At 44.5% G+C, this 26,387-nt stretch overlaps 2 protein-coding genes across 3 annotated transcripts in view; one reads left to right on the top strand and one right to left on the bottom strand.

Moving 5' to 3' along the window:
- Positions 1-4,396: 4,396 nt before the first annotated feature.
- The window catches only part of SLC48A1 (solute carrier family 48 member 1), a 41,113-nt gene continuing 19,122 nt past the window's right edge, over positions 4,397-26,387 (bottom strand). Inside the window, exons 1-5 of one of the 2 annotated variants that reach the window (XR_011319386.1) lie at positions 24,205-24,736; positions 24,054-24,122; positions 23,671-23,860; positions 23,354-23,510; positions 13,328-13,463 (exon numbers count right to left, since the gene is read on the bottom strand). Coding sequence is in view for 1 of the 2 variants with exons in the window: in XM_069758689.1 (XP_069614790.1) it covers positions 11,467-11,603; positions 13,296-13,463 (305 nt within the window). In the remaining variant the exon portion in view is untranslated. Of the gene's footprint in view, positions 11,604-13,295; positions 13,464-23,353; positions 23,511-23,670; positions 23,861-24,053; positions 24,123-24,204; positions 24,737-26,387 lie in introns of those variants that run through there. The other variant, XM_069758689.1, reaches the window with a different exon arrangement.
- Positions 19,498-20,697, top strand: LOC138672295 (uncharacterized). The gene is made up of 2 exons (XM_069760247.1): positions 19,498-19,750; positions 19,895-20,697. Exons 1-2 carry the CDS (start codon positions 19,635-19,637, stop codon positions 20,178-20,180), a joined length of 402 nt encoding a protein of 133 aa, XP_069616348.1. The 5' UTR covers positions 19,498-19,634; the 3' UTR covers positions 20,181-20,697.

Below are 26,387 nucleotides of genomic sequence, written 5' to 3'. Positions count from 1 at the left end.
TCCCATTTACACAAAGGACAGAGATAACCGAGAGGACCTTGCTACAAAGCTATTGGCAGTAAGGGACTATAACAGCGCTAGAAGGAAGGCTTTAAACTCCACCTGATAAAGCTGGACTCTGAACTCGCTTCCAAGCTGGCCGGACCCTGCCTGTACCTGTGATCTGGTGCCCTGGACTGAGGCTACCTGCTACCATCAGTAAACCAGGTAAAGAAACTGCACAACTGCGTCCTTCATTCTTTACTGCACCACTCACCATCTTCCATTTATTCACCGGCAGCCCTAGGGACCTACTTCACCTGTGGGAAGTTATACCATCTGGCTGCCATAACACCACCCCAGAGGACCCCTTTAAGCAGCGTTGGTCACCTCTGACCGATTACCACAGGTGGTGTCACGAACTTTATTTCAAAAACCCCTTTAAAGACCGTCCCTTTAAGGCTGGTTTCACATTTGCGTTTTTTGCCGCTGCGTTTCAATGCATAAAAACGCATGTGTTTTCCCCTATATTTAACATTAAAAACGCATGCGTTTTTTGTATGCGTTTTGCCGCGTTTGATGATGCATGAGTCGTTTCTATGCTTGCGTTTTGTTGCGGAAATGCAACATGTAGTAATTTCTAGAGGCTTTTTTTGCCGCAAAAAAAATGCGTTTTTTTGCGGCAAAAAAACGTATTGCTGTCTATGTAAACGCATGCGTTTTTAACCCCTATCTGACCTCAGACGGGATAGTACGTCCGAGGTCAGATCCCCTGCTTTGATGCAGGGCTCCGCGGTGAGCCCGCACCAAAGCCGGGACATGTCAGCTGTTTTGAACAGCTGACATGTGCCCGTAATAGGCACGGGCAGAATCGCGATCTGCCCGCACCTATTAATTAGTTAAATGCCGCTGTCAAACGCAGACAGCGGCATTTAACTACCGCATCCGGCCGGGCGGCCGGAAATGACGTCATCGCCGACCCCCGTCACATGATCGGGGGTCGGCGATGCGTCTCCATTGTAGCCATAGAGGTCCTTAAGACCTCTATGGTTACTGATGACCGGTGGCTGTGAGCGCCACCCTGTGGTCAGCGCTCACAGCACACCTCCATTTCTGCTACATAGCAGCGATCAGCAGATCGCTGCTATGTAGCAGAGCCGATCGCGTTGTGCCTGCTTCTAGCCTCCCATGGAGGCTATTGAAGCATGGCAAAAGTAAAAAAAAAAAGTTGAAAAAAATGTTAAAAAAATAAAAAAAATATTAAAGTTTAAATCACCCCCCAATCAAAATAAATCAATAAAAAAAATATAAAATCTTCGCATATTTGGTATCGCCGCGCTCAGAATCGCCCGATCTATCAACTAAAAAAAAGCATTAACCTGACCGCTAAACAGCGTAGCGGGAAAAAAATTCAAAACGCCAGAATTACGTTTTTTTGGTCGCCGCGACATTGCATTAAAATGCAATAACGGGCGATCAAAAGAACGTATCTGCACCGAAATGCTAACATTAAAAACGTCATCTCGGCACGCAAAAAATAAGCCCTCAACCGACCCCAGATCACGAAAAATGGAGACGCTACGGGTATCGGAAAATGGCGCAATTTTTTTTTTTTTTTAGCAAAGTTTGGAATTTTTTTTCACCACTTAGATAAAAAAATAACCTAGTCAAGTTAGGTGTCTACGAACTCGTACTGACCTGGAGAATCATAATGTCAAGTCAGTTTTAGCATTTAGTGAACCTAGCAAAAAAGCCAAACAAAAAACAAGTGTGGGATTGCACTTTTTTTGCAATTTCACCGCACTTGGAATTTTTTTCCCGTTTTCTAGTACACGACATGCTAAAACCAATGATGTCGTTCAAAAGTACAACTCGTCCCGCAAAAAATAAGCCCTCACATGGCCAATTTGACGGAAAAATAAAAAAGTTATCGCTCTGGGAAGGAGGGGAGTGAAAAACGAACACGGAAAAACGAAAAATCCCAAGGTCATGAAGGGGTTAAGCACATGCGTTTGGTTGCGTTTTTAAACGCATGCGTTTTAATAGAGAAAAACAAGTCTACACACTGATAAGCCACCCCCCACCATCAAGGTGATAAAGGGATCCAAACCCTAACCCTAGGGATCCAAACCCTAACCCTAGGGATCCAAACCCTAGCCATTTCTATTTATAGTGGGTCTTATAGTTGATTTTTATGATTGGCAGCTGTCACACACTAAAGACGCTTTTTATTCCAAAAAATATTTTTTGCGTTACCACATTTTGAGAGCTACAATATTTCCATATTTTGGTTCACAGAGTCATGTCACTCGCCCTCTGTAGTCCCATTGGCGGTGTCTGGATCTTGATTTTTCTCTTGTGAAATTTCTCATCATGCGTATCAAAAATGCAAACGCAGGAAAAAACGCATGTAAACGCGTAAAAACGCGGCTTTTTTTACCGTATGCGAAAACGCATGCGTCTAAAAAACGCAGCGTTTGAACGCGTTTACATGCGTTTTTTTCACCACCTGCGGATGCGTTTTAAACCCTGCGTTTTTAAATGCAAATGTGAAACTAGCCTAACATGGGCGCCCAGGGCCACGGACCGGGTCACCGTCGTGACACGTCCCTTTAAGTACAGTGCCCAGTACCGAGTACCCCACGGCCCCGACAGGCAACTCAACAACACCTTCATGAATCTGGCTGTTGAAGATGTTGAGTTGGCTTCCAAATTCCACAATTCACTATCTGATATAGTTACTTTGCCAATTATTACGCTAATCCACCGCAACTCAAAATGTACAGAATCTGCTGCTAACATGGGCATAAGCAGCATAATGTAGAGACAGAGGCCCTGATTCCAGTGATGGGTCACTTACTGGGCTGCTGGCTGCAGCTTTCAGAAAATCCATTTTCATCAACAGGATATCATCACTAAAGGACTAGTAAACTTGCTTCCAGGTAGTCGAGCATAGTCTAGTCTAATGAACCCTGTATAAATACTCACACCACTGATTGGCAGCTTTTTTGTTTACACTGTGCATAGGCAGAAAACTGACAGTGGTGCAGGCGGGGTTATACAGAACTCAGCATTTAGAGAAGTGCAATATCTGCAGCAAAGAAATCAGCGATTGCAATCAAAATAACAGTAGTCAGCTCAGTAAGTGATACATCACTGGAATCAGGGTCTCTACCCCTACATTATGATGCTCTCTTGGCAAAAATGTGGTGACAGACTCCTTTTAAGAGGTAAAAAATAGATAAATATGATAAAACTAGATGGTTGCCCGATTCTAACGCATCGGGTACTCTAGAATATCTATGTATATAGCAGCCACATAGTATATAGCACAGGCCATGACATATTCTTGAATACCCGATGCCTTAATACAGGCCACGCAGAATATAACAGTGGCCACGCAGTATATAACACAGCCCAAACAGTATATAACACAGCCCACATAGTATATAACACTGGCCACGTAGTATATAGCAGCCATGCAGTATATAACGCAGCCCACACAGTATATAACACTGCCCACATAGTATATAGCAGCCATGTAGTATATAACGCAGCCCACACAGTATATAACATTGCCCACATAGTATATAACACTGCCCACATAGTATATAGCAGTCATGTAGTATATAACGCAGCCCACACAGTATATAACACTGCCCACATAGTATATAGCAGCCATGCAGTATATAACGCAGCCCACGCAGTATGTAACACAGCCGACGTAATATATAGCAATGTGAGCACTATATGCGTGGTTAAAAAAAGACTTAAAATAAACATATACTCACATTCCGAAGGCCCCTTGTAGTCCTGGCGCCTGTGTGCAGTGCAAGCAGCAGCTTCCGGTCCCGGGGTTGGTATGTGCGCAGGACCTGTGATGATGTCACGGTCACATGACCGTGACGTCATGGAAGGTCCTTCTCGCATAGCATCCTTGGCACCGGAACCTGCCGCTTGCACTGCCGAGGAAAGCGCCACGTCGGAGGGTGAGAATAACCTTTTTTATTATTATTATTATTTGTAACATTAGATCTTTTTACTACTGATGCTGCATACACAGCATCAATAGTTAAAAGTTGGTCGCACAGGGTTAATAGCTGCGTTAATGAAGTGCGTTACACTGCGGCATAACGCGGTCCATTAATGCTGCCATTAACCCTGTGTGAGGGCTGACTGGAGGGGAGTATGGAGCGGGCACTGACTGCCATTTTGCCGCCGGACTGTGCTGTAGCTGATTGGTCGTGGCAATGGTCGTGGGTGTTTTGCCACGACCAATCAGCGACTGGGATTTCCATGAGAGGCCGCGACCAATGAATATCCGTGACAGACGGAAGTGACCCTTCGACAATTATATAGTGGATACATTAAAAAAACTAATCAGGACATCAGCATATGAAATAAAAGTACAGATAAATGCTGTCTGCCATATTTATTTAAAAAGAACCAATAAAATATGAACATAGTTACAATAAAGATATACGTTCGGTATGAAAACAGGACATGGTCCAGGATTTCAGGGCGATTAGTAGAATAATTATACAAGAAGCTATCCCTTACAGAGGAGCGGCACAACGGCCTGAACCTGCAGCTCCTCTATAGTGCATGTATGAGCGGAGTATATGCAAATAATACGTACGAGTCCCAAAGAAGCCAAAGCTGTACATGCAATGCTCTTTTTACATGGGCCTGCATACAAACTTACAAGTATATGCATTCTTAACCTGGAAAATACAATGTTTCGTACTTGTTTCATTAAAAAAATTGGCACAAACTGCACGATTGCAGAGAAAAATGTAAAAAAAAAACGCTTCCCGGCATGAAACAATGTAAATGACATTGCTGCCACATGTAACGTCCCCAGTCTGACACCAGGGGAATGAGGTCCACTACTTGTGCCATCCTAAACGCAGGGTACACATGAGCTGCAGTGCCAGGATTGTCCATTAGATGGCACAATTTCTAAAGCAACAAAGCACGACTCGTCTTGTTAATTGCACTAATCGGCTGATTTACATAAAAGTGGAAAAAATACACAGCCGATAAGCAGACGAAAGGTCAAAGTTCATGTTTTTCCTCTAGATTATTTCACAATGGCTGGGTTTGCACTTTACAATCATTGCATGTTGTATTGAGTCATTCCCGCATTACGGTGCCGTTGTGGGCACCATATAGCAGTGAAATAAAATATGAAAAGGTAAAAAGAAAAATGTGTTATGGTGGTTTATGGTAAGACAAAATTAAAAATTAACAACAGTTTTAACATACCCTGCCCCTCTCATATAGCTGTCATTAAAACAGTAAATACCGGAATCACGATGGATTCTATATCCAATTTTCACCCGTCACTGTTCCCCAAGGGTAAATTCACATGTGATAGATTTGTTGCAGAAGTTTAGACAGCAGGGAATCTGTCAGCAGGCTTTTATGTAATTTGAACGCACCATAACGTAGGGACAATGACCCTGATTCCAGTGATGTATCATTTAGTCTACTGGGTGCAGCAGTTGTAATAAAATCATTGTATTTGAGATCGGAGAAAACGGAGCTTTGTATAACCCGCCCACAACACTGGTTGCCAGCTTTCTGTGTACACTGTACACAGACAAAAGGCTCCTAATTAGGGGTGGGGGAGGGGTTATATAAAACAGCTGACTAGGAGGCACCAGACACCTAGTCCTGCAGTGATAATCTCCTGCTGATAAAACACTGACTTTATTGGAGCAGCCTATTAAAGTGATACCTCGCTGAAATCAGGGTCTCAGCCCCTACACCATGCTCCTCTCAGATGACAAAGCAACAACTTGCTGACAAATTGACTTTAATGGGGCAATACAGATATATTCAGATAAAAGGAACAGAAATGTCAGGAACTAATGTAAACTACTACACACAATCAGTATATATTTTAGCAACTGTCCACTATGGAAATAGTTATTTGAATGGATACTTTGGGCGACACTTACAATTCATTAGAACAGTTCCTTGCCCTTGTGTGTGAATGGTGCTCACGGTATATAGCAATATTCCCTCTTAACTCCGGAAGCTATAAAGCTCGCCCCATCGTCCCCTGCGGATCAGGACTTATCAGGAGGTTTTCGGCTCATGTACGTCATCAGACAACAAGCAAAAGATCTCCCAATTCCAACACAAAGCAGATTAAGAAGTTGCCAAACTTTTCATTACACAATGGTTAAACTTCGCTCCCGAAAAACAGAGAATCTCTTATGCGATCGCCCTGCATCAACAATGGATGCAATAAATTGTATCTGTGCGGGGTCTTATTCTTTAAGATTACAGCACTTGTATGCCCGACCCTTAGTGACCCTGTAATCCACGGCATACCTATTGCCCAATGCTGAAGAAAGCCCCTAGAATTAGTGTGGTGCGGAAATGTCCGTGTAAAAACAGACCAGGAACAAATAGTGTAATTAAATAGGCGTTAGTGTTTCACAGCCGTCCATGGGCGCGTCCCTTTAAGAAGGAATCTTAGGGAATTACATACAAATGCACAGTAGGTTCAGCGTTTCAACTATGGGCAAAAAGACTAAGGTGTTTTTTGTTTTTTTTAAATAAAAGCGACCCAATGCATTATTTTATACTGATGCCACTTTATAGCCTGTATATAGTGATGAGCGAATATACTCGTTACTCGAGATTCCCTAGCCACCAGGCCACCCCCACATGTACTTATGCTGGCTAACAGATGTAAATCATTCAGCTGAGGCAAGAAAAACTAAATCTCCGAGCACTAAAAAATACTCGGAGGACCCCCGAGCGTACTCGGGAAATGTCGAGTAACCAGTATATTCGCTCATCACTACTTGTATATAATTCTGCAGCCTTCAGAGCTGAAATCAACCATTCCATGCTGAATCAGTAACTTCAAAGAGCATTTGGAGAAATGTAAAGGCCGACCGTTCAGGGCACACCGATTGTCATTTATCTCAGCAGCACGAGTCCTGTTACACACGGGTGACGTGCTGCCGAGAACGATGATCTTATGTGCAGCACAAATGAATGAGCTTTCTGTACATTCATGGGGCAATCGACAGCCGGCTTAGACTGCAAGATTATCGTGAAACACGTGGTTCATGTTAATCTTGTAGTGTAAATGGACCCTAAGTTTTACCCTACAGAGATCAGGTGCAGTACCCAGGAGCGGCCATTAAACGATGAGTGGCGCCACACATTGTTTGGATCTGGTCACTGCTGGAATCCATAACTAGCGCTCAGCCCGGGTGTCGGGGCGTCAGAGGCCCCACTTATCAGATACTGATGGCCCATCCTACATATAGGTCATTACTGTGTAAGTTCTGGACAACCCTTAAAGGGGTTGCCCGGTCCAAAATAATTCTGCAGTCACTCTGCGCGATTGCAGACTTATGATTTCCCTCCCCATGGCACACACTGTGCTCTTCGGGGATTTGCCAGTTTCTGAACCGGGACATATGCTTTATACATTCTCCCAGCCACAACCTGACTAGTGGGCGCCACCTTGCTCCATACACTTGTATGGAGCGAGGTTGTGCCCACCAGTCAGGTTCAATCCTGGAGTATGTATAACTCATACGTACCTACTGATCCAGCAGTGAAGCCAACAGGCAAATCTATAGCGGATTGCTCTGCACTAGTACACAGACCACCAGTTTCCAGACCGTCTGGAGCAGAATTTTACATGTATGATGTAAATCAAACCCAGGGATAAATCCTTAAACCCCATCTGTGTCTGTAGGTCTGTAGAATTGCACAACTTGGATCCACACGTGCCTCTCTAACCACCACATAACCAGACAATTTTTCATGCAGTTTAAAATCAAAGAATATGAAAGAAAAATAAAAAGCTTTTGCTGATCATCTACTCCATAGAAGCCTATGGATACTTTACACACGGTATTTTTGGTACGAAAAAAACAGGAGATCTCCTTGATTGGTGAGAAACCTGCGCTAATTCCAGACAAGAACCTTGAAGATTCGCCAGACCCGATCTGATACCATCCTGATCACCGAGTAAATGAATGAATGGAAGGTGCAATATAAATATAATTTTACAGAAATCAGACCTTCATGATACCAATAACAATTAAGTAGTAACATATACGACAGACGTTTTCTCTGCAGCCTGTGCAGTGCGGACACAGAGGTGCGGTCAGCAGATCGCTCCCCAGGACGACACCTCTAGGAATATCAGTGACGGGTGACAGTCCGGCTGTCAGTCTGGGTGCAGCCCTCGGCTGACGTCCTATCTGCTTCCTGGGTGCTGGCTAAGCAGTTATACTGTCCTAAGAGCCCGACCAGGAGTAAGCAGCGATACATAACCTTTACATACACCATTAGAAGCCATATTAAACATTTTACTGCCCGTACATATATACATTTTAGGCTAAGGAACACAAAGAAAATCCACTCGCTGCATATCAGGCGCATTCACACTGCAGCGTCCGTCAGTGTAAGTTTATTGTATACACAGCACAGCTTACAGCATATATCTGGTAGACGTCTCAACATTTGAGCTTAAACGGGTATTCCCAAATCCAATATCATATCCCCATGTGTAGGTATAATAGCAAATGCCTAAAACTAGTAATGTAGTATAGTTCTTCTGATTCATCATGTCATTTACTCCATGTGCAGAGCATTGCAGTGGTCTTAGGTATCCATGGTTACGACCACTCATAGTTGACAGTTAGTGGTCATATCCATGGATATCTAAGCTACTGCAATCCCCTGCACAAGGGTTAAGTGACATAGCGAATCAGAAGAACTATACTACATTTCTAATTGGAGTTATTTGCTAATATTATCATTATTATTACACTTATTACTTATTGGGATAGGATATTGGCGATGGGAATACCTTTTTAAAGCTCAAACATTAAAAAGTTTTCTACTCTTATATGATCTGTGATATATACTGTAAGCTTTTCTGGATTTCGGAGATGGGAAGACTCCTCTATAGTGAACTTGACAGCTGATACATGATGCTCAATCCGCAGGCGGCATGTATGATCTCAGCCAGTTATGGTTCACTCTGATACACTCTGGCATTTCAGAAAACAAACATACTTTAAAAATCACGGGGGGACCGAGCCGTGCTGGAGAAGAGTCCGACAGGCCGGTCCCCAGCAGCTTCTCCGTGCCACTGGCCTGCATTGACAGGTCTCTCCTTTTTGCTTTAATAGGGAGAGAACTGTCACTCCGAAGCAGCGGCGGGGAGAAACTGTCAGACCCCAGCAGCTTCTCTGTGCCACTGGCCTGCATTGACAGGTCTCTCCCTTTGTGCTTGTATAGGGAGAGAACTGTCACTCCGAGGCAGCGGTGGGGAGAAACGGTCAGACCCCAGCAGCTTCTCTGTGCCACTGGCCTGCATTGACAGGTCTCTCCCTTTGTGCTTGTATAGGGAGAGAACTGTCACTCCGAGGCAGCGGTGGGGAGAAACGGTCAAGACCCCAGCAGCTTCTCTGTGCCACTGGCCTGCATTGACAGGTCTCTCCCTTTGTGCTTGTATAGGGAGAGAACTGTCACTCCGAGGCAGCGGTGGGGAGAAACGGTCAGACCCCAGCAGCTTCTCTGTGCCACTGGCCTGCATTGACAGGTCTCTCCCTTTGTGCTTGTATAGGGAGAGAACTGTCACTCCGAGGCAGCGGTGGGGAGAAACGGTCAGACCCCAGCAGCTTCTCTGTGCCACTGGCCTGCATTGACAGGTCTCTCCCTTTGTGCTTGTATAGGGAGAGAACTGTCACTCCGAGGCAGCGGTGGGGAGAAACGGTCAGACCCCAGCAGCTTCTCTGTGCCACTGGCCTGCATTGACAGGTCTCTCCCTTTGTGCTTGTATAGGGAGAGAACTGTCACTCCGAGGCAGTGGTGGGGAGAAACGGTCAGACCCCAGCAGCTTCTCTGTGCCACTGGCCTGCATTGACAGGTCTCTCCCTTTGTGCTTGAATAGGGAGAGAACTGTCACTCCAAGGCAGCGGTGGGGAGAAATTGTCAGACCCGACTTTCTAATTCGCGTCCATGGCGGTTCGGCACCCAACGGCTTTTAAAGTGTATACGCTCTGAAATGCCACAGCTTATCAGTGCCGGATACACGCTGCCCACGGATCGAGCAAGCATGTGTCAGCTGTCAAGTTCACTACAAGGGAAATGTACATACTGTGTGCCTATAACGTGGTATAGATCACTGTGAACAGTGTGAATGCCCCCTTCAGACCTGATCATGAAAGTGGATACCTAAACAGTAACGAAATGTGTCTAACTTTAATACTTAAATGCAAGTAGGTCCCCGACCCCCAGCAATTGCTCAGCTCACCCGTCCACAGTGGGATACAGACTCAGTAGAAGGCGCAGGGTTCATGGTCTATGCTGTCTTCTGTATCTGTACCCCGCTTTCTTTGTGCGCTGCTGTCTCATGAGTTGCGCGCCACTCAGGTGGGAGTTTGAGCAATGGGTGGTGGGGGTCTCAGGATCAGGATCACCACTATTCTGCTTGCAATGAAAGAATCATAAGGATGACTCAAATATATAACAAAAATTCATAAACGGTTTGGTTACTCTTTAATTGTATATTCACCGTGATTTATTACCCAACGTTAAAGTTTTCTGTTGATCGTGTTCATTGTGATCTAGTGGCAGTTTTTCCCCCCTCTGTTTAATGACCCCAATCACATGAAAACAGGTACCTTATCCTGTGCAAAGGATAGCCAAGTATATACAGGAATATTTGGGGGCTCTATCACCATAGAAATGGAAGCCATGAGGGCTCCCCCAAACATTTGACAATGGAGCACCATTAGACACTTTTTGGGGATAAGTACAGATTCACCAGTAAGAACTGGGGACAAGGTAATGGGTATACAGGTGATGGCCAACATTCATAGTGCAGATATCGTACTCCTCATCGAGTGTCGTACATTGAAATACAAGAGCTGTAATCTGACTGCAGCTGTAGTTTACCATCCATTTTTGCTAAAAACTGTTTTAATTAGCTTTTTTTTTTTTTTGAGGACAATAAAAATATCCATTATTTTTAGTTACACAAAGACAGACACACAGGAGAGTTAGCATATGATTAAAACAAAGTAAAATCCTCGCAGCGTCATGTAATTAGACACCTTCGTAAAGGTAAGATCCGCAGAATCGACAGACCTGATCAATCCATTTCCATTTGGGCAGAGCCGCGATAAAGTGACTGTGCTGATTAGCTCTGCCTGAGAGACGTAGCGCTCAGGTACTGTTATTAAAATCACTGAAAGTTCAGATTAGGGGGTAAAATGAGAAAAAAATAAAATAAGTATTTAAAAAAAAAATAAAAAAAAACTCATTATGGAGGAAGCCGAATAAGAATGTGGATGCAATGTCCGTCTTCTCCTTTCCTTTATGTAGTTCCCTTCAGAAGTGGTTGTAGAGTAGCTGAGCAGAAGACAGGCAGCTCCTTATACATACAAAGACCATTAAAAAAAATCCACTTTCAGTCACTAGATGAGTGGGTCAGAAGTCACTGAGGATGCTGATGTCGGCAAACTCCTTCCTGTAGCGGTGAGAGTAGAGGCCCAGCAGGAAGGACCACTTCATGGACATGAAGCTCCACACACACGACAAGTACAAACTCTTTGGATCAGTGAAAGCTAAAGGTGGGGAAAAAGGCAAAAAGTATATTAATTAGCCATTAACATGAAGACTGTGGATCTCTCTGCCACAACATGTTGTCATGGTAACTTCACTTGTTCTAGGATGGACGCCTTTCTGGGAAAATATTATGTTATGGGTGCAACATTCTGGAGACGGGTCATTAATCCAGGGAACTAGTCCGATTGCCGTATGTGGAGCCTAATATGTTAAGCTTTAGGTTACAGCAGAAGGACTTGTGTCTTCTATCAACCTTAAAACTATGAAACATTCTCATTGTTCCTGTAAAAGAACAGTAAATAATTACAGCTGCAAGTAATAAAAGTTAAAGAAAAAAAAAAAAGATGGCCCCCATTCATGCAAGCTTTTATACCAGAATTCTTGCATAAAGTTAGAAAACTTTGCAAGTTGCAAAAACTGGTGTTTGCCATAGGTTAATGGACGGTTCCGCCCAGAGGGGCGTAGCTGGACCAAAGGGGGCATGGTGGAGGTTTGACATCAGCTCGCCTAATTCATGACTAGCTGTGGTTCCTTATGCCAGAAATCTGACTCCAGTCCCTGACAGGAGTAGGATTTGTGGCGAGGATCACTCCGCAGTCCTGTCAGAAGCACGCCTCATAATGAATCAGGAGCATCTGACTCCAACATACCCCTCATCGAGACCAGTGTGAGCATCATTAATCCTGATGAATTGGGACTTTTGGCTACACAATTTTTGTTACATTTCCTCATTCAGAGAGGTGCAGCTTCTCCCGGTATTTGTATTGTACCTTGCACGGCTGGTTAAAAACACACTGGGAAATGTCCCTTTAGCTTTCAGCCATGTTTGTTTGACTCTGAAATGCTGTGGTGTTTCGGAGAAAAACATGCTTTAAAAGTCGTTCAAGGACCGAGCCACATGGGAGAGTAGTCGGAAAGGCAAGTTCATGGCGGCCTCTCACAGTCAAACAAAATGGCTGAAATCACGCAGCCAGTGTGCGATACATGCGGCCTATATCAACAGTCAGGTTCAATTTACGGTTCTGATTACTCTATGAAAAAACCATTAATCAAGACCAGTGTTGTTCACGGGGGTCTTGATGAGGGGGGATTGCTGGAGTCGGACGCTCCGGATTCATGAATCTGACGTGTGCATCATCAGAAATCTCACTCTATTCAGGTCCTGGAGTGATATTACTGGCATAGGAAATGCCACAGCGTGCCATGGATTAGATGGGCTGTGGCCTTATGCCCCATTGTCCTCAGTCTTGCCCCAGTCCTGCTTATTTCAGTGGACCTGGGAGAAACTAGCAAGTAGACACCAAGTTGTAAAATTTAGGTGTAACTACAATTTGCCCCTAAATTTTGCGAAATTTTCAAAGCTTTTAATCCACAAATCTGGCATGAAAGCTTTGATGAATCAGGCCTTAAGTTTAGTCCTAACTTTAGCCCAACAGTAATGAACCTTTGAAGACTAAGCATCTCATTCAGTGAGACCGGACTCTGAATACCTGTCCTTTCTGAAACTCCTTTTACTAAAGCCTTTGCTACACGTGCTGAAGGCTAGTAATCTACAAGCGGCACATGCCTTTAAATGAAGAGATTTACCACGCAGTCACTATTCTTGTATGCCATTAGTTTGTCTTTCTCGTTACGTTTAGCACTCCAATACAACGGACCTTGCAGGTTGCAGAGGAACCTCAGATACTTACACTGATGATTAGATATGGCTAGAGCAAGAAAAGTGATGAAGGCAATGACAGCCAGGATAAAGAAGAATATCCCAATACAGAGAAAGAAGCGTAGTCCCTTCAGCCATGTTCTCCAGAAGTCCTGAACATACATTATGTGTGTGATGAGAGACCACAAGGCCAAAACACCTGCACGAAAGAATACAGAAGAGTTAACATTGTACAAGGAGAACGGTATTTTTCCCATATGAATTCAATTATAAGAGTTAGGCTATATTCACACTTTGCGGATTTTGCTGCGGATCCGCAGCGGATTTGACCGCTGCGGATCCGCAGCAGTTTCCCATGATTTTACAGAACAATGTAAACCTATGGGAAACAAAAAACGCAGTGCACATGCTGCGGAAAAAACCGCGCGGAAACGCTGCGGATTACATTCCGCAGCATGTCACTTCTTTTCTGCGGATTTTCACCTGCTCCAATAGAAAACTGCAGATGAAAATCCGCAGAAGAAAACGCAGTAAAAAACGCGATAAATCCGCAGTAAAAACCGCAACGGGTTTTCACTGCGGATTTTGGAAATCTGCTGCGGAAAAATCCGCAGTGGAATCTGCAAAGTGTGAACATAGCCTAACAGGTTTTCTCACATGAGACGTTTATGGCACATCAACAGAAAATATACAGAAAAGAATTCGGAGCTCAAAATGGCATGATGTGAATAAGTTCCTTTTAATAACGTGGTCCAAAGTCAGTGTAACAGTCAGTGATGTTTCGGTCAAGTAGACCTTATCAAACATAGACTGGAGTGTGTAACCACGGCAGGAGGAATGAGATAGCGCAGGAGAAGGTGCGTCCATTCTGTACAGAGATCAAGCGCCTGGCACCTTCTTTACATCTTGCCGTTTTGAGCGCCAGATTCTTTTCTCTCTAAATATATAAGAACTGGGACTGTATCCGAGCACCAACCGTTGCTCGGAGTGCCGTATTTCATTACTATACCTCCACAGAAAAGGTGACCCATGTCTGATTAGTGAGGATCCTACTTTTTAAAAATAACTCCTAAAAGAGAAGGGTACAGCCACATGTAGCACCTAGTGCAGCCTAAAACTCACGTTCTTGCAAAAACATTTTTCTAATTGGTTTTAAGTCTATTGTTCGCTATGATTACCTAATAAAGTTTTCTATTTTACAGTATTCAGGTTATCTGCTCTATTAGGGTTTTTGTGTATAGCACAGTACCATAATAATCGGTCTATTTTTCTTTAGACTTCAGGACCTGCCATAATCAGTGTGTACAAATGCTTATCAGGGTTGGTCCACTGATTTATCGTGGGTATTAGGTGGCAGAATATGTGACACATTTCAGTACAATATGTGTGACTGTAATCCATGGGGTGGATCCTGCAGATTTGTGCAAAATTTAGGTTTAAATTGTATCAGTTTATGCCAAGTAAATAACGTTAAATATTAACATTCAGGCTTAGACTGACCCACTATGGAGCTCATGAATGCCACCCATGTGTGCCTGAGCTACAAGGGGGCACTCCAGCTAAAGAGCCATGAGGGTCCTGCCAAGCATGGAGTTGCTCCTTGTAGGTGTAAGGAGACTGAAGTCATGTGGCTTGGGGTTCACGAGTAAAATGGAAAGTAAGGGGCTTATTCCTACTACAGCTCACTGGTGGGCCATAGATATCCTAGTCCAACACTTAACATTGTAAAGACCCAAACCTGTCCCCAAGTTTGACCTACATGAGGTCAGGCCACCAGCTTTCAGGCTTGATATGCTGCAATCTGCTTCAAACTCCACAGAAAAAAGGTTTCAAATTCTCTTTGAACACTCCTCTTATTGATATGGTGGGAAATTCACATTGCTGTTCAAACAGTATTGTTTTTTTAAATAATAAGAAAAAAATCTTTGACAGGAGGGAAAAGAAAAAGTGGCTTCTTTTATGTGAATTCTTTTTGGATTTTGCAAAAAAAATGTGGAGCTAGGTGCTACAAAAGCCTCTTCAAAACCCACATCAGAAAACCTCCTGAATTTCCAATGTGGTTTTCTCTTGCAATTGTTGTTGAATATTGCAGGCTCAAAACTCCACAGGAGCGTGCCCTTACTGTATTATACTGCAGATTATCCAAAAAGAGTTACCGTAGGCGAGTTCATGAGATTTGAAAAATCTCATCTACATAGTGTAAATGTTCGGTGTGGAATGTGTTCTGCGGGCCGACTGTAAAATCCTCAGCAAAACCACTCAAAACCCGCATGCAACGCATGAGGACCACAGAAATGCAGCAGAAATACTGCAAATACGTCGTGAAAAATCTGGACCAAGTCCGTGAGGGCTCGCTCAGGTGATTTTCACAGAGGCATTACAATTATTAAGATAAGAAGCTGTATGTGACCTTTAATTAGGAAATTGTTCACATAATAAATGCTGTATGGCTGCAAAAAACGAATCGCGTAGGAACAAGGACGTAAAGAAAACCCCCCAAAACAGATACACGGACGGGATTTATATTTCACCCCGCTCCGTAGTCCGGATTCCGATTAGTCTTCATTTATAGAAAACAGACTATTCAGTCGTTGTAAACCTGACTGCGCTTGTATAATACTCCGGTGACTCTGCACTTTCACAATACAGAGTAGTTGAAACTGATGACTTGGCAGAGGGATTGCACATTTTCTTCCTGAACACGATCTTAAAAAAAATAAATTAATTAATTAAAAAAAAAAAATTAAAAAATCCCACACAACAAGAAAACATACCAAAAGCTAATTCAAATGTATCGGAGTTGATTAAGTCATTTTGATTTTCTTTGTACATTATTAAATATCCAAAATTTGTAACCAAAACTTAAAGGGCGCAAAAGCCTCCTAGACACTGATCTCTTGCCAAATAGAAGCAGCGTTTCCCTTCTCCTTCTTAGGGTATGTGATCAAGACGCCACTGGCGGCGTCTTTCCTGAAGTGTTTTTTTGGAGTCTTTTAAAGCAAATATTTGGATGTGTGAAATAGTGAGGTGCTTCCAAGTGGAAGCCACCTGAACAATGGTCAAGGCACTTTAACTTCTTTGAGTCTTTGGAAACCTTAAGCAGTTAAAAGACAATCAAAAGACTGGACATAGCAGCAGCAAGTCATTTTTACATTGCAGTGCACATGTTCATTGCTTGTAACATTTATTCAGTGCTTTTTCATGCTTGTTATGAAGCATACCTACCTGAAAAAGACATCATGGGCACATACCCTTAGAGCAGGGATGTCAAAATACAGAATGGGCCAAAATAAAAAACTTGGACAAAGTCGCGGGCCAACCTTGATATCTATTAACAACCCTCCACGCAGTATAATGGGCCCCATATAGTCCTCCATACAGAATAATGGGTCCCACATAGTCCTCCATACAGAATAGGCTCCACAAAGTCCTGCATACAGTATTATGGGCCCCACATAGTCCTCCATACAGAAAAATGGGCTCCACACAGTCCTGCATACAGTATAATGGGCCTCACATAGTTGTCCATAGTATAATAGCCCCATATAGCGCTCTATACCCTATAATGGGGAGGTTGGTGCCGGCGTCTGCGGGACATTTGTGGCACGTGGGCCAGAGTTTGACATGTGTGCATTAGAGTACATTCACTTGCAGTAGATTGGTTGCAGAAATTTCTGCAACCAAACATGTAAGGCTACTCTCCTATGATCCAGAAGCAGCAGCGCGTTGGATGTAGCGTATTTTCACTGCGTCCAGAGCGCTGCATTCTAATCACACAAGTAAATCAGCATGTGCTCACTGAACAATGCGTATTTACCGCATCCAATACATTCTATCGTGAAAATTTCTGTTGCAGAGACTAGCATCTCCATAACAGAAATTGACATGCTGTGACTCGTAAACCCACGCCGTGGGTGAGTTTACGCAGCGTCAAATAGAAGCACAGTGGGCATGGGTAAATATCGCGCAGCGCTGCGCTCCCCTCCCCGTATACTCACCTACTGCTGGCGCGGTGCAGTCCCTGCTTCTTCCAGCGCTGCATCTTCTTCCTGCATTGAGCGGTCACAGTTATCGCTCATTACAGTAATGAATATGCGGCTCCACCTCTATGGGAGGTGGAGCCGCATATTCATTACTGTAATGAACGGTACCATGTGACCGCTCAGTACAGGAAGAATCTGCAGCGCTGGAAGAAGTAGGGACGTGCAGGGACAGCACCAGCAGTAGGTGACTATAATTAGACAGCCCTCGCCCCCCCTCCCCTGCCGACCCCTGGGTATGACTCGAGTAAAAGCAGAGAGGGGGACTTTCAGCCCCAAAAAATGGACTGAAAATCTCGGCTTATACTCTAGTATATACGGTATACTAAAAAGAGTTGTCCCCTGAACAAAGTACATATTAATCAACATATTGGAATAACAATAATTTCCACAATTAGATGTGCTAAAAAAAATATATATATATAAAAAAAAAATGTTCCTGTGCTGAGATAATCTTATAAAAGTGCCCCTGCTGTGTACTGTGTAATGGCTGTGTCTGACCATACAAGGACATGGTCTGATCATACCGCAGCTCCCTCCAAGGCACAAACAACCAAAACCTGAAGTCAGCTGCAGTAAAGGCTGGCAATACAGCAAAAAGGAGCGAACCCAGCGTTTGGGGACATCCATGGCTTCCAGACTTTGCCTGCAAAGGTTTCGCTTACAAAGTGTTAAAAATGAACATTTTATTTATGATAAAGATAATTTATCCGATTCCTTTTGAGCCCCTGAAATGAGGAGGTTGTGTAGAAGAATGGACATAATTCCTAACGTTTCACAGGATATTTTGGACCAACACCTTTAACTAAACCTGAAAGTCTACACTGCAATTGCATCTGTTGTTTCACTTTACAACAAAAATAGCGGCCTGCAGAGCTGAAATCATGAAGATTCCGTCAGTGTCCAAATATTTCTGGACTTAACTCTATATAGAAAGGATCAGGGAATAACAGTTTTGTTGGGAGCACTTGTTATTTTCAGTGAAGAAGAAATGTAAATGTAAGGAAGTATCTCATGGATGAAAACGTGACTCCACAAGGCATTTTGCACAAGCAGTTTTCGGACCTTGCTAAACAAAATAAAAAGGGAAGTATTTCTAGAGTTGCAACTTATTCTAAAAACAGGGGAAAAGGAGGCAGCGTGATTCAGCAAATAATCCAAAGTTTTCAAAAATCTGAAACCGCCATGTCACGGTGAAGAGCCTTCTTTCCAGTCTATGTGCAGTCATCAGCGGATTTCACGGATCAGGGGTTACGACCAAGGGAAGAACTGTTCACAACAAGTAAAAGCTTTCCATATAGAGAGAACAGGATAGGAAAATGTCCCAATATATCAACAGAAAGCACTGAGGCGCGTGACTGTGTCCCACCCGTCATGCCGAGGCTGCCAACAATAAAGTATGCCAGGTGGTGGATGTTTTTGTGGTGGCTAAGAGTACAAGTGTAATCTCCTGAAGAGGAAAATAAAGAATTAATAATTGTCATGCTCCACTGAAAACATCAGACGGCACTTGAAGGACAGAATGGAGACGATGAAGACTTTTCCAAACTCATAATTTCTCAGATAAGAAAACACAGTCGTCTGCACCTAGACGAAACAGAGCCTGTCACATACTTTTACCACACCCTCCCCTCGAACTATTAAAGTGTGTTGCCCTTTAAAAGATAAGCCAGTCAAAACCTCTATGGTCCCAAACACTGCACGTGCAGAAAGTAACTGCGTTTTGAAGTGGCATCTGTAAATACATTGTGGTGCGACGACGCACTTAGGCTTGTTTCACATTTGCATTTAAATCCGCAGTGTTTTAAACGCACCCGCAAGTGGTGGAAAAAACGCATATAAACGCGTACAAACGCAGCGTTTTTTAGACGTATGTGATGTCGCATGCGGTTAAAAAAACGCTGCGTTTGTACGCGTTTACATGCGTTTTTTCCTGCGTTTGCGTTTTTTATGCGCATGATTAGAAATTTCACAAGAGAAAAATCAAGATAACCAGACACCGCCAATGGGACTACAGAGGGCGTGTATGATGGGATCTCTATATATAGACCCTAGGGCTACTGAAATGTTAACAGTTTGCTACTGTATCCTGTGTCATGATGGATCTTCACATGGAGAGCTTTTATTTCAACCTGGATTTCAGCTTCAAGCTGTTTCTTGCCTGTGCTTTTGCTTGGGAGCAAGACAGAAATCGCGAAAGATGGAGACGGAGACAACGTAGGCGTTTTTGGAGGCACCCCATTATCGAAGTACGTGAAAGCCGTGGAGCCTATCACACGCTCTATGCCGAGCTTAATGCCAACCCGGAGAAATTCCATGAATATACAAGGATGTCGCAAGACCCGTTCCGGGATTTGCTTGCTCGTGTCCAAGGAACCATACGGAGACAGGACACCCAGCTCCGTAGAGCGATTCCACCGGAGGAACGTCTGCTGGTTACATTAAGGTACGTTACAAATCTAAACCCAATGACAGTCCAAATTTTTTGTTTTCAGGCATGTATGTTTTGGCTATTTACCTACCTTTCTTTAGCGTAAACACACCATAAATAGAATAGATTGTAATTTTTTTTGTTTCTGTTTTTCTACAGATTTCTGGCAACCGGAGAGAGTTTATCATCCCTCCACTTCCAATACCGGCTTGGAATATCCACCCTGTCCGGAATAGTTGCAGACACCTGCCGGGCTTTGTGGAATGTACTCCGGGATGAGTTTATACCCGTACCCACCGCGGACATGTGGCTTGAAATAGCTGAAAAATTCTGGAGTGTGTGCGATTTCCCCAACTGTTTAGGAGCGGTGGATGGAAAGCACATCTGCATTATCAAACCTGCCAAAACTATAAAAAATATTTTTCTGTTGTGCTCATGGCAATAGCGGATGCGGACTGTCGCTTCATCGCCGTGGACATTGGAGCTTTTGGCCGTGGCAACGATTCCCAGAGTTTCAAGAACTCGGATATGGGCCGGCGTGTGTTTGGCAAAAATTTCAATTTTCCCCCGCCACGACCTCTCCCCAACACTCAAGGTCCACCGCTGCCATTTGTTATGGTTGGGGATGAGGCCTTCCAGATGTGTGAAAACCTACTGAAGCCCTATTCCAGTCGGGACTTGAACCACACTAGAAGGATCTTTAACTACAGACTGACCAGGGCCCGAAGAACAGTAGAGTGTACCTTTGGGATTCTTGTCGCTAAATGGCGCGTTCTTGCATCAGCCATAAATCTAAAAGTGGAAACAGTCGACGAGGTGGTCAAAGCCTGTGTGGTTCTCCACAATTACCTAATGACTAAGGAGCAACCCAACATTGAACTGGATAAACCCGTTGCACACCCACTGCCCGATTTCCAGCATCACCCGCTGCGGTCAACTGCAGCCGTTGATCACATGCGGGACCAATTTGCTGCCTTTTTTGATTCAGATATTGGCCGTGTGTCATGGCAGGACAATGTTGTGTAAATGTCCTGTTGTAATTATATCTGTACCAGTAATTTTCTACAATGATAATAATATTTCTCATTAATAAACTTTAGTTTTGGTTGTGTTGACCGTGTCTCCTATGTTTTCCCTCTACAAACCAAGGCTGTCCTAAAACTAGCAGTATTTGGTCTGTATTTCATATCAGTTTTTGTAATTCAAAACCAGGAGTGGGTGATAAAGGCAGAGGTGCTAGTTATGTTAATATCATAATTTACCTCTCATTGTTCCACTCCTTGTTTTGGTTGACAAATACTGATATAAAACACTGGCCACATACTGCTAGTAATGGCAGCCATGTTGCTTTATTGGTAAGCTTGTTGACGTCATTGCGTCATGATTGTCTTCTCCTGTATCCATTGGACACAAAATGGAGAGACAATCACTATCACGCTATCTATACTCATCAAGTCAGGTGTCAGAAATAATGAATTCATGATAAACATATACAGGCTCATGAATTCACTATTTCTGACACCTGGGCAGGTGAGCATAGATACAGTATGTAGCGTGTGACAACCATTGTCCCCTCAATTTGTGTGTAATAGATTAGGTATAAAGAAGAGAAAATGGTGGTTATACAAGGCAGTTCTCTACTCAACAGGTCAGGTGTCATAACTAATGAGTTTTTTGACACCTGACCTGTTCAGTAGAGGTCTGCACTGTATTTCCACCATTTTCTCTTCAGACTGCCACACTAGGCACAGACAAAAAGATTATGGAGATACATGTAATATTTTTTGGCCCACATCATATCTGTATACTAAAGACACACAAAGCTGCAGTCTTTTTATTTTTAACTACTGGAGATATGATGTGGGCCAAAAAGTAAGTGTGTGGTGACGTTTCTTGGCGTGCGGTGTGTTGCCGGCGGCGATAGACACAATAAACCAAACATAATTGTGGCAAATCAAATTGTATTTATTTTTTTTAACAACCAAAAAAATGTATTTAACTGCGCCGGCTTGGGGTAGGGTGATGTAAACGGGGGTTGTGAAGAACTGAGGCCTGGCTAACCATGGACAACGCAGAAGTGGCAGGAGAAGGGGCAATGAAACTAGAAGGGTCTGGAAGTTCGGGGATGGGGCTTGACACATGAGAGGCTTGAGACGCACTGGAAGGGTGAGACAAACCTGACATTACAGACACATTGGTAGGTGAAGGGGGAGGAATGCTAAGGGTCTTCTGTTTTTTTTTCCCTGGGTTTGCCTGGTTGGGGGACGTCTTGGTGGGCTCATATGCCGTGGCGTGGTGGCGGGTGACCTGTCAGGGTCCGGCTGCACTGTGTCACAGTCCATAGCACTTGTCGAGCAAACGGCCATGCCAGGGTCCTGCTGCATCGTGGTGAGGGCGGTACGTAAAGCCATGCCAGGGTCCTGCTGCATCGTGGTGAGGGCGTTCCGGAAAGCCATGCCAGGGTCCTGCTGCATCGTGGTGGGGGCGGTCCGGAAAGCCATGCCAGGGTCCTGCTGCATCGTGGTGGGGGCGGTCCGGAATGCCATGCCAGGGTCCTGCTGCATCGTGGTGGGGGCGGTCTGGAAAGCAATGCCAGGGTCCTGCTGCATCGTGGAGGTGGCGGTACGGAAGGCCATGCCAGGGTCCTGTTGCATCGTGGTGGTGGCGGTACGGAAGGCCATGCCAGGGTCTTGCTGCATCGTAGTGGGGGAGGTCCGGAAAGCCATGCCGGGGTCCTGCTGCATCGTGGTGGGGGCGGTCCGGAAAGCCATGCCAGGGTCCTGCTGCATCGTGGTGTCAGTGGAGGAGGTCCAAGCAGGAGCAGCGGTTGTCACGGTGGTAGCGGTGGGATGTCCAACTGCACTCGTCATGGTGCTGGTGCTGTAGTGGAGTCCGCCTGTGGAAGGAATCGAGGTGGCCGTGCAGTGGTATGCAGCAGAGGTCGGCATTGAGGTTAATCGAGACAGTGAAGGCACAGTTGGATATGCCGCCACTGTCTGCTGGAAATACCGACTCTGCTGCATAGCCTGCACGTAAGCAGCATTGCAGGCCTGCACCACACTGAGCTGGAGATCAGGAGTAAGGTGTTCCGACATGCCCTGCTCAATTTGGTTAAAAAAATGATGAGCTGGCCTCTGGAGGTCGGCTTTCACTTGATCAAGGCTTTTGGTGACCTCCTGGATACGGGCATTCAAGAGGTTATGTGAAACATCCATTCGGTCACCTATAGCCTTGATTGCTTCGTGTAAAACCGAGCTCAAGTGCAAAAACTCGGGCATGAGTGACCTGTCCGAAGCCCTCTGCCGCTGCCGTGATGAGCCCAAAAAAAAAGGGGGCAGTGGAAGAGGACTGCGAAAGGGGAAGACCTGATGGACCTGCTCCCTGGTCTCCAGTTAGTGTGGAAGGCCCACCTGCTGCTGCGCTGCTGGATGGCTGGGACGGGTCCGTGGCTGTCGGATGAAGGACCGCTCCAGAACCTGGGCCGACAGTTGTGCTGTATGTGCTGTGAAAAAAGGAAAAAGAAAATACCAAAAATTAACCAGACGCAAAATTCTGTGGAATTTAAAAATACAGATTATGGCAATACAATACAACCTAAAGCATGTGATAAATACTTACGTTCTCTGGGCAAGGACCGGTCTTAAAAATGCCAGAATGCGATGGTATTTGTAGGTTCGGATCCTTGCTCCTGAACCACTGGGAACACGACTCTCTTGACGCAGGTCCTTGTTGAAGCGGTCCTTCATCGAACGCTAACGTGTTTTTACTTTGTCCACTGTTAAAAAAAAAAACCATTATGGTCAGAAAATTGACTTTTTGCCGTTCTCAGCCAACTGTGTGTGATGAGAGAAACTCCGGAGAGTTTCTTTCATCACACACAGTCGAGTGAGCACGGCCAAGGTCTCTGCTGCTTCACACTGCAGTGCAATACTTACTAAATGCACTACAGACCCGTGGCGGGGCGTTGTCCCAGCCATCCCACATCGCTTGGGCCACCTCATTCCACAACCGCCGAATCCTGGTGTTGTTCGAGTGCAGTGGATCTTGGCTGTCCCACAATGGGACTCGCTCCTGGACCAGGGTGATCAGTAGGTCGTTGTCTATCAGGTCGTCCCGTTGTGAAACCTAAAAATTAAAGAAAGTCATTAAGGTTTGCTCAATTACATAAGGAAAAGAAAGAAAAAAGATGCTGAGAAATGGCATGAATAGGAAAGTCAAGATACAAAAAGATTCCAGACGGAAAAAGTTTAGAAATACGAGTGGAAAAAAGGAAGATTCAAGAATATTACACTGAGGAGAGTCAGCCTTGTATACGTACCCGCTGCCGTCTTTCCACCGGACCTTGACTCCGCTGCTCCTGCCCGGTCTGTGCCTCAGTAGAAGAGCTCTAAAAAAAAAGGAAAAATCAAATTGTCACATGTGTCGATGTGACAGTGAATACTTACCGATCTGACGAGGCAAATACTTACCTCACTGACATGCTCCACTTCCGACTGACGTGGCTGATATTCCTCATCAGATGAAGAATCTGAAGATGACATTCTGATGCATGTAGAAAGAAAAAAAATGGCAGAAATTAGGACATGTATAGACAGAAAATAGAAAATAAAAGGCATTGGCTACGATATACTCACATTGTTCAGGGTCTTGTCCTCCAAGATGTGGCCTGTCCGTGTCTCTTTGGCTTCAGAGTCTGGTGAGAAGTGACCTGCAACTGTCCACACCCTCCCTTTTATCACCTTGATGGTGGGGGGTGGCTTATCAGTGTCTAGACATTGTTATCTTAATTGAAATGCATGCGTTCAAATATCGTAGTTACTTACCGATAACGGTATTTCTCTGATCCCATGACGGCACTAACGAGAGAGAGGGATCCGCCCTCAGGGACAGGAAACCCACAGGTTAAAAAGGCGGGACCTCTCCTCCACCTCAGTTGGTTTACATAGCCTTGCAGGGAATTTCTGCTGTAACTTAATTGGTTATTTTTACACAACAAATCATAACTATATAACTTATATAAGCTCCTCTCTCTCTCTCTCTCTCTCTCTCTCTCTCTCTCTCTATATATATATTTTATTTTTTTTATATGCACACCTCGTGACTTAAATTATTAGTAGTGTGGACACCCATACGTGAAGGGAGGGAATATACAGGTGCCGTCATGGGATCAGAGAAATACCGTTATCGGTAAGTAACTACGATATTCTCTTACCCCATGACGGCACTAACGAGAGAATTTCAAAGAATGAAAGTTTTAGGGTGGGACTACTGCCTCAAGAACTCTCCTACCAAAAGTTAAGTCTGAGGGAGAAGATAGATTAAGCTGATAGTGCTTGAAGAATGTAGAGGGGGAAGACCAAGTGGCTGCTCTACATATTTGATCTATTGATGCTCCACCACGTTCAGCCCAAGAGGTTGTCACCGACCTGGTTGAATGGGCCTTAATTGTGTCCGGAGCTTGTTCTCCGGAAGAGGTATATGACATCTTGATGGCATCTCTTACCCACCTTGCCAACGTGGCTTTCGATGCCTTGTGACCCTTATTTGGTCCCTGAAAGCAGACAAACAGAGCCCTCCCTTTCCTACACTCCCTTGTGGCTGATAGATAGTGTGTTAGACATCTCTTTACATCTAGTGTGTGTAGAGCCTCCTCTTTTTTGTTTTTTGGATTGGGGCAAAAAGATGGTAACGCTATCTCTTGAGATCTGTGGAATTTTGACGCCACTTTGGGAAGGTTAGAAGGGTCAGTTTTAAGGATTACTCTGTCATCTAATATTTGGGTTAGAGGTGGGTAAGCTGATAAGGCCTGCAGATCACTAATCCTGCGAGCTGAGGTTAGGGCCACCAATAAACAGGTTTTCCAAGATATTATTTTCAGTGAAGCCTGAGATAAAGGTTCAAACGGTGCCTTAAGGTACCTTCACACATAACGATATTGTTAACGATATCGTTGCTTTTTGTGACGTAGCAACGATATCGTTAATGAAATCATTATGTGTGACAGCGACCAACGATCAGGCCCCTGCTGGGAGATCGTTGGTCGCTGAATAAAGTCCAGAACTTTATTTTGTCGCTGGACTCCTGCTGACATCGTTGGATCGGCGTGTGTGACACCGATCCAGCGATGTCTTCACTGGTAACCAGGGTAAACATCGGGTAACTAAGCGCAGGGCCGCGCTTAGTAACCCGATGTTTACCCTGGATACCATGCTAAAAGTAAAAAAAAACAAACACTAGATACTTACCTAACGCTGTCTGTCCTCCAGAGCTGTGCTCTGCACTCCTCCTGTACTGGCTGTGAGCCGGAAAGCAGAGCGGTGACGTCACCGCTCTGCTTTCCGGCTCACAGCCAGTACAGGAGGAGAGCAGAGAAGCAGAGCGCAGCGCTGGAGGACAGACAGCGGTAGGTAAGTATCTAGTGTTTTTTTTTTTTTACTTTTAGCATGGTATCCAGGGTAAACATCGGGTTACTAAGCGCCGCCCTGCGCTTAGTTACCCGATATTTACCCTGGTTACCGGCATCGTTGGTCGCTGGAGAGCGGTCTGTGTGACAGCTCTCCAGCGACCAAACAGCGACGCTGCAGCGATCCGGATCGTTGTCGGTATCGCTGCAGCGTCGCTTAATGTGAAGGGGCCTTTAGTTAGTGCTGAA

The sequence above is a fragment of the Ranitomeya imitator genome, chromosome 3, assembly GCF_032444005.1.
Source record: "Ranitomeya imitator isolate aRanImi1 chromosome 3, aRanImi1.pri, whole genome shotgun sequence".
In the NCBI taxonomy this organism is placed as follows: domain Eukaryota; kingdom Metazoa; phylum Chordata; class Amphibia; order Anura; family Dendrobatidae; genus Ranitomeya; species Ranitomeya imitator.
This window is presented reverse-complemented; position numbering and strand designations above follow the sequence as displayed.

Bases quoted from the DNA above. Each gene is read 5' to 3' on its own strand.
- LOC138672295 (XM_069760247.1), top strand. From the start codon at position 19,635: ATGTCGCAAGACCCGTTCCGGGATTTGCTTGCTCGTGTCCAAGGAACC. The intron at 19,751-19,894 runs GTACGTTACAAA...GTTTTTCTACAG, and splicing joins CGTCTGCTGGTTACATTAAG to ATTTCTGGCAACCGGAGAGA.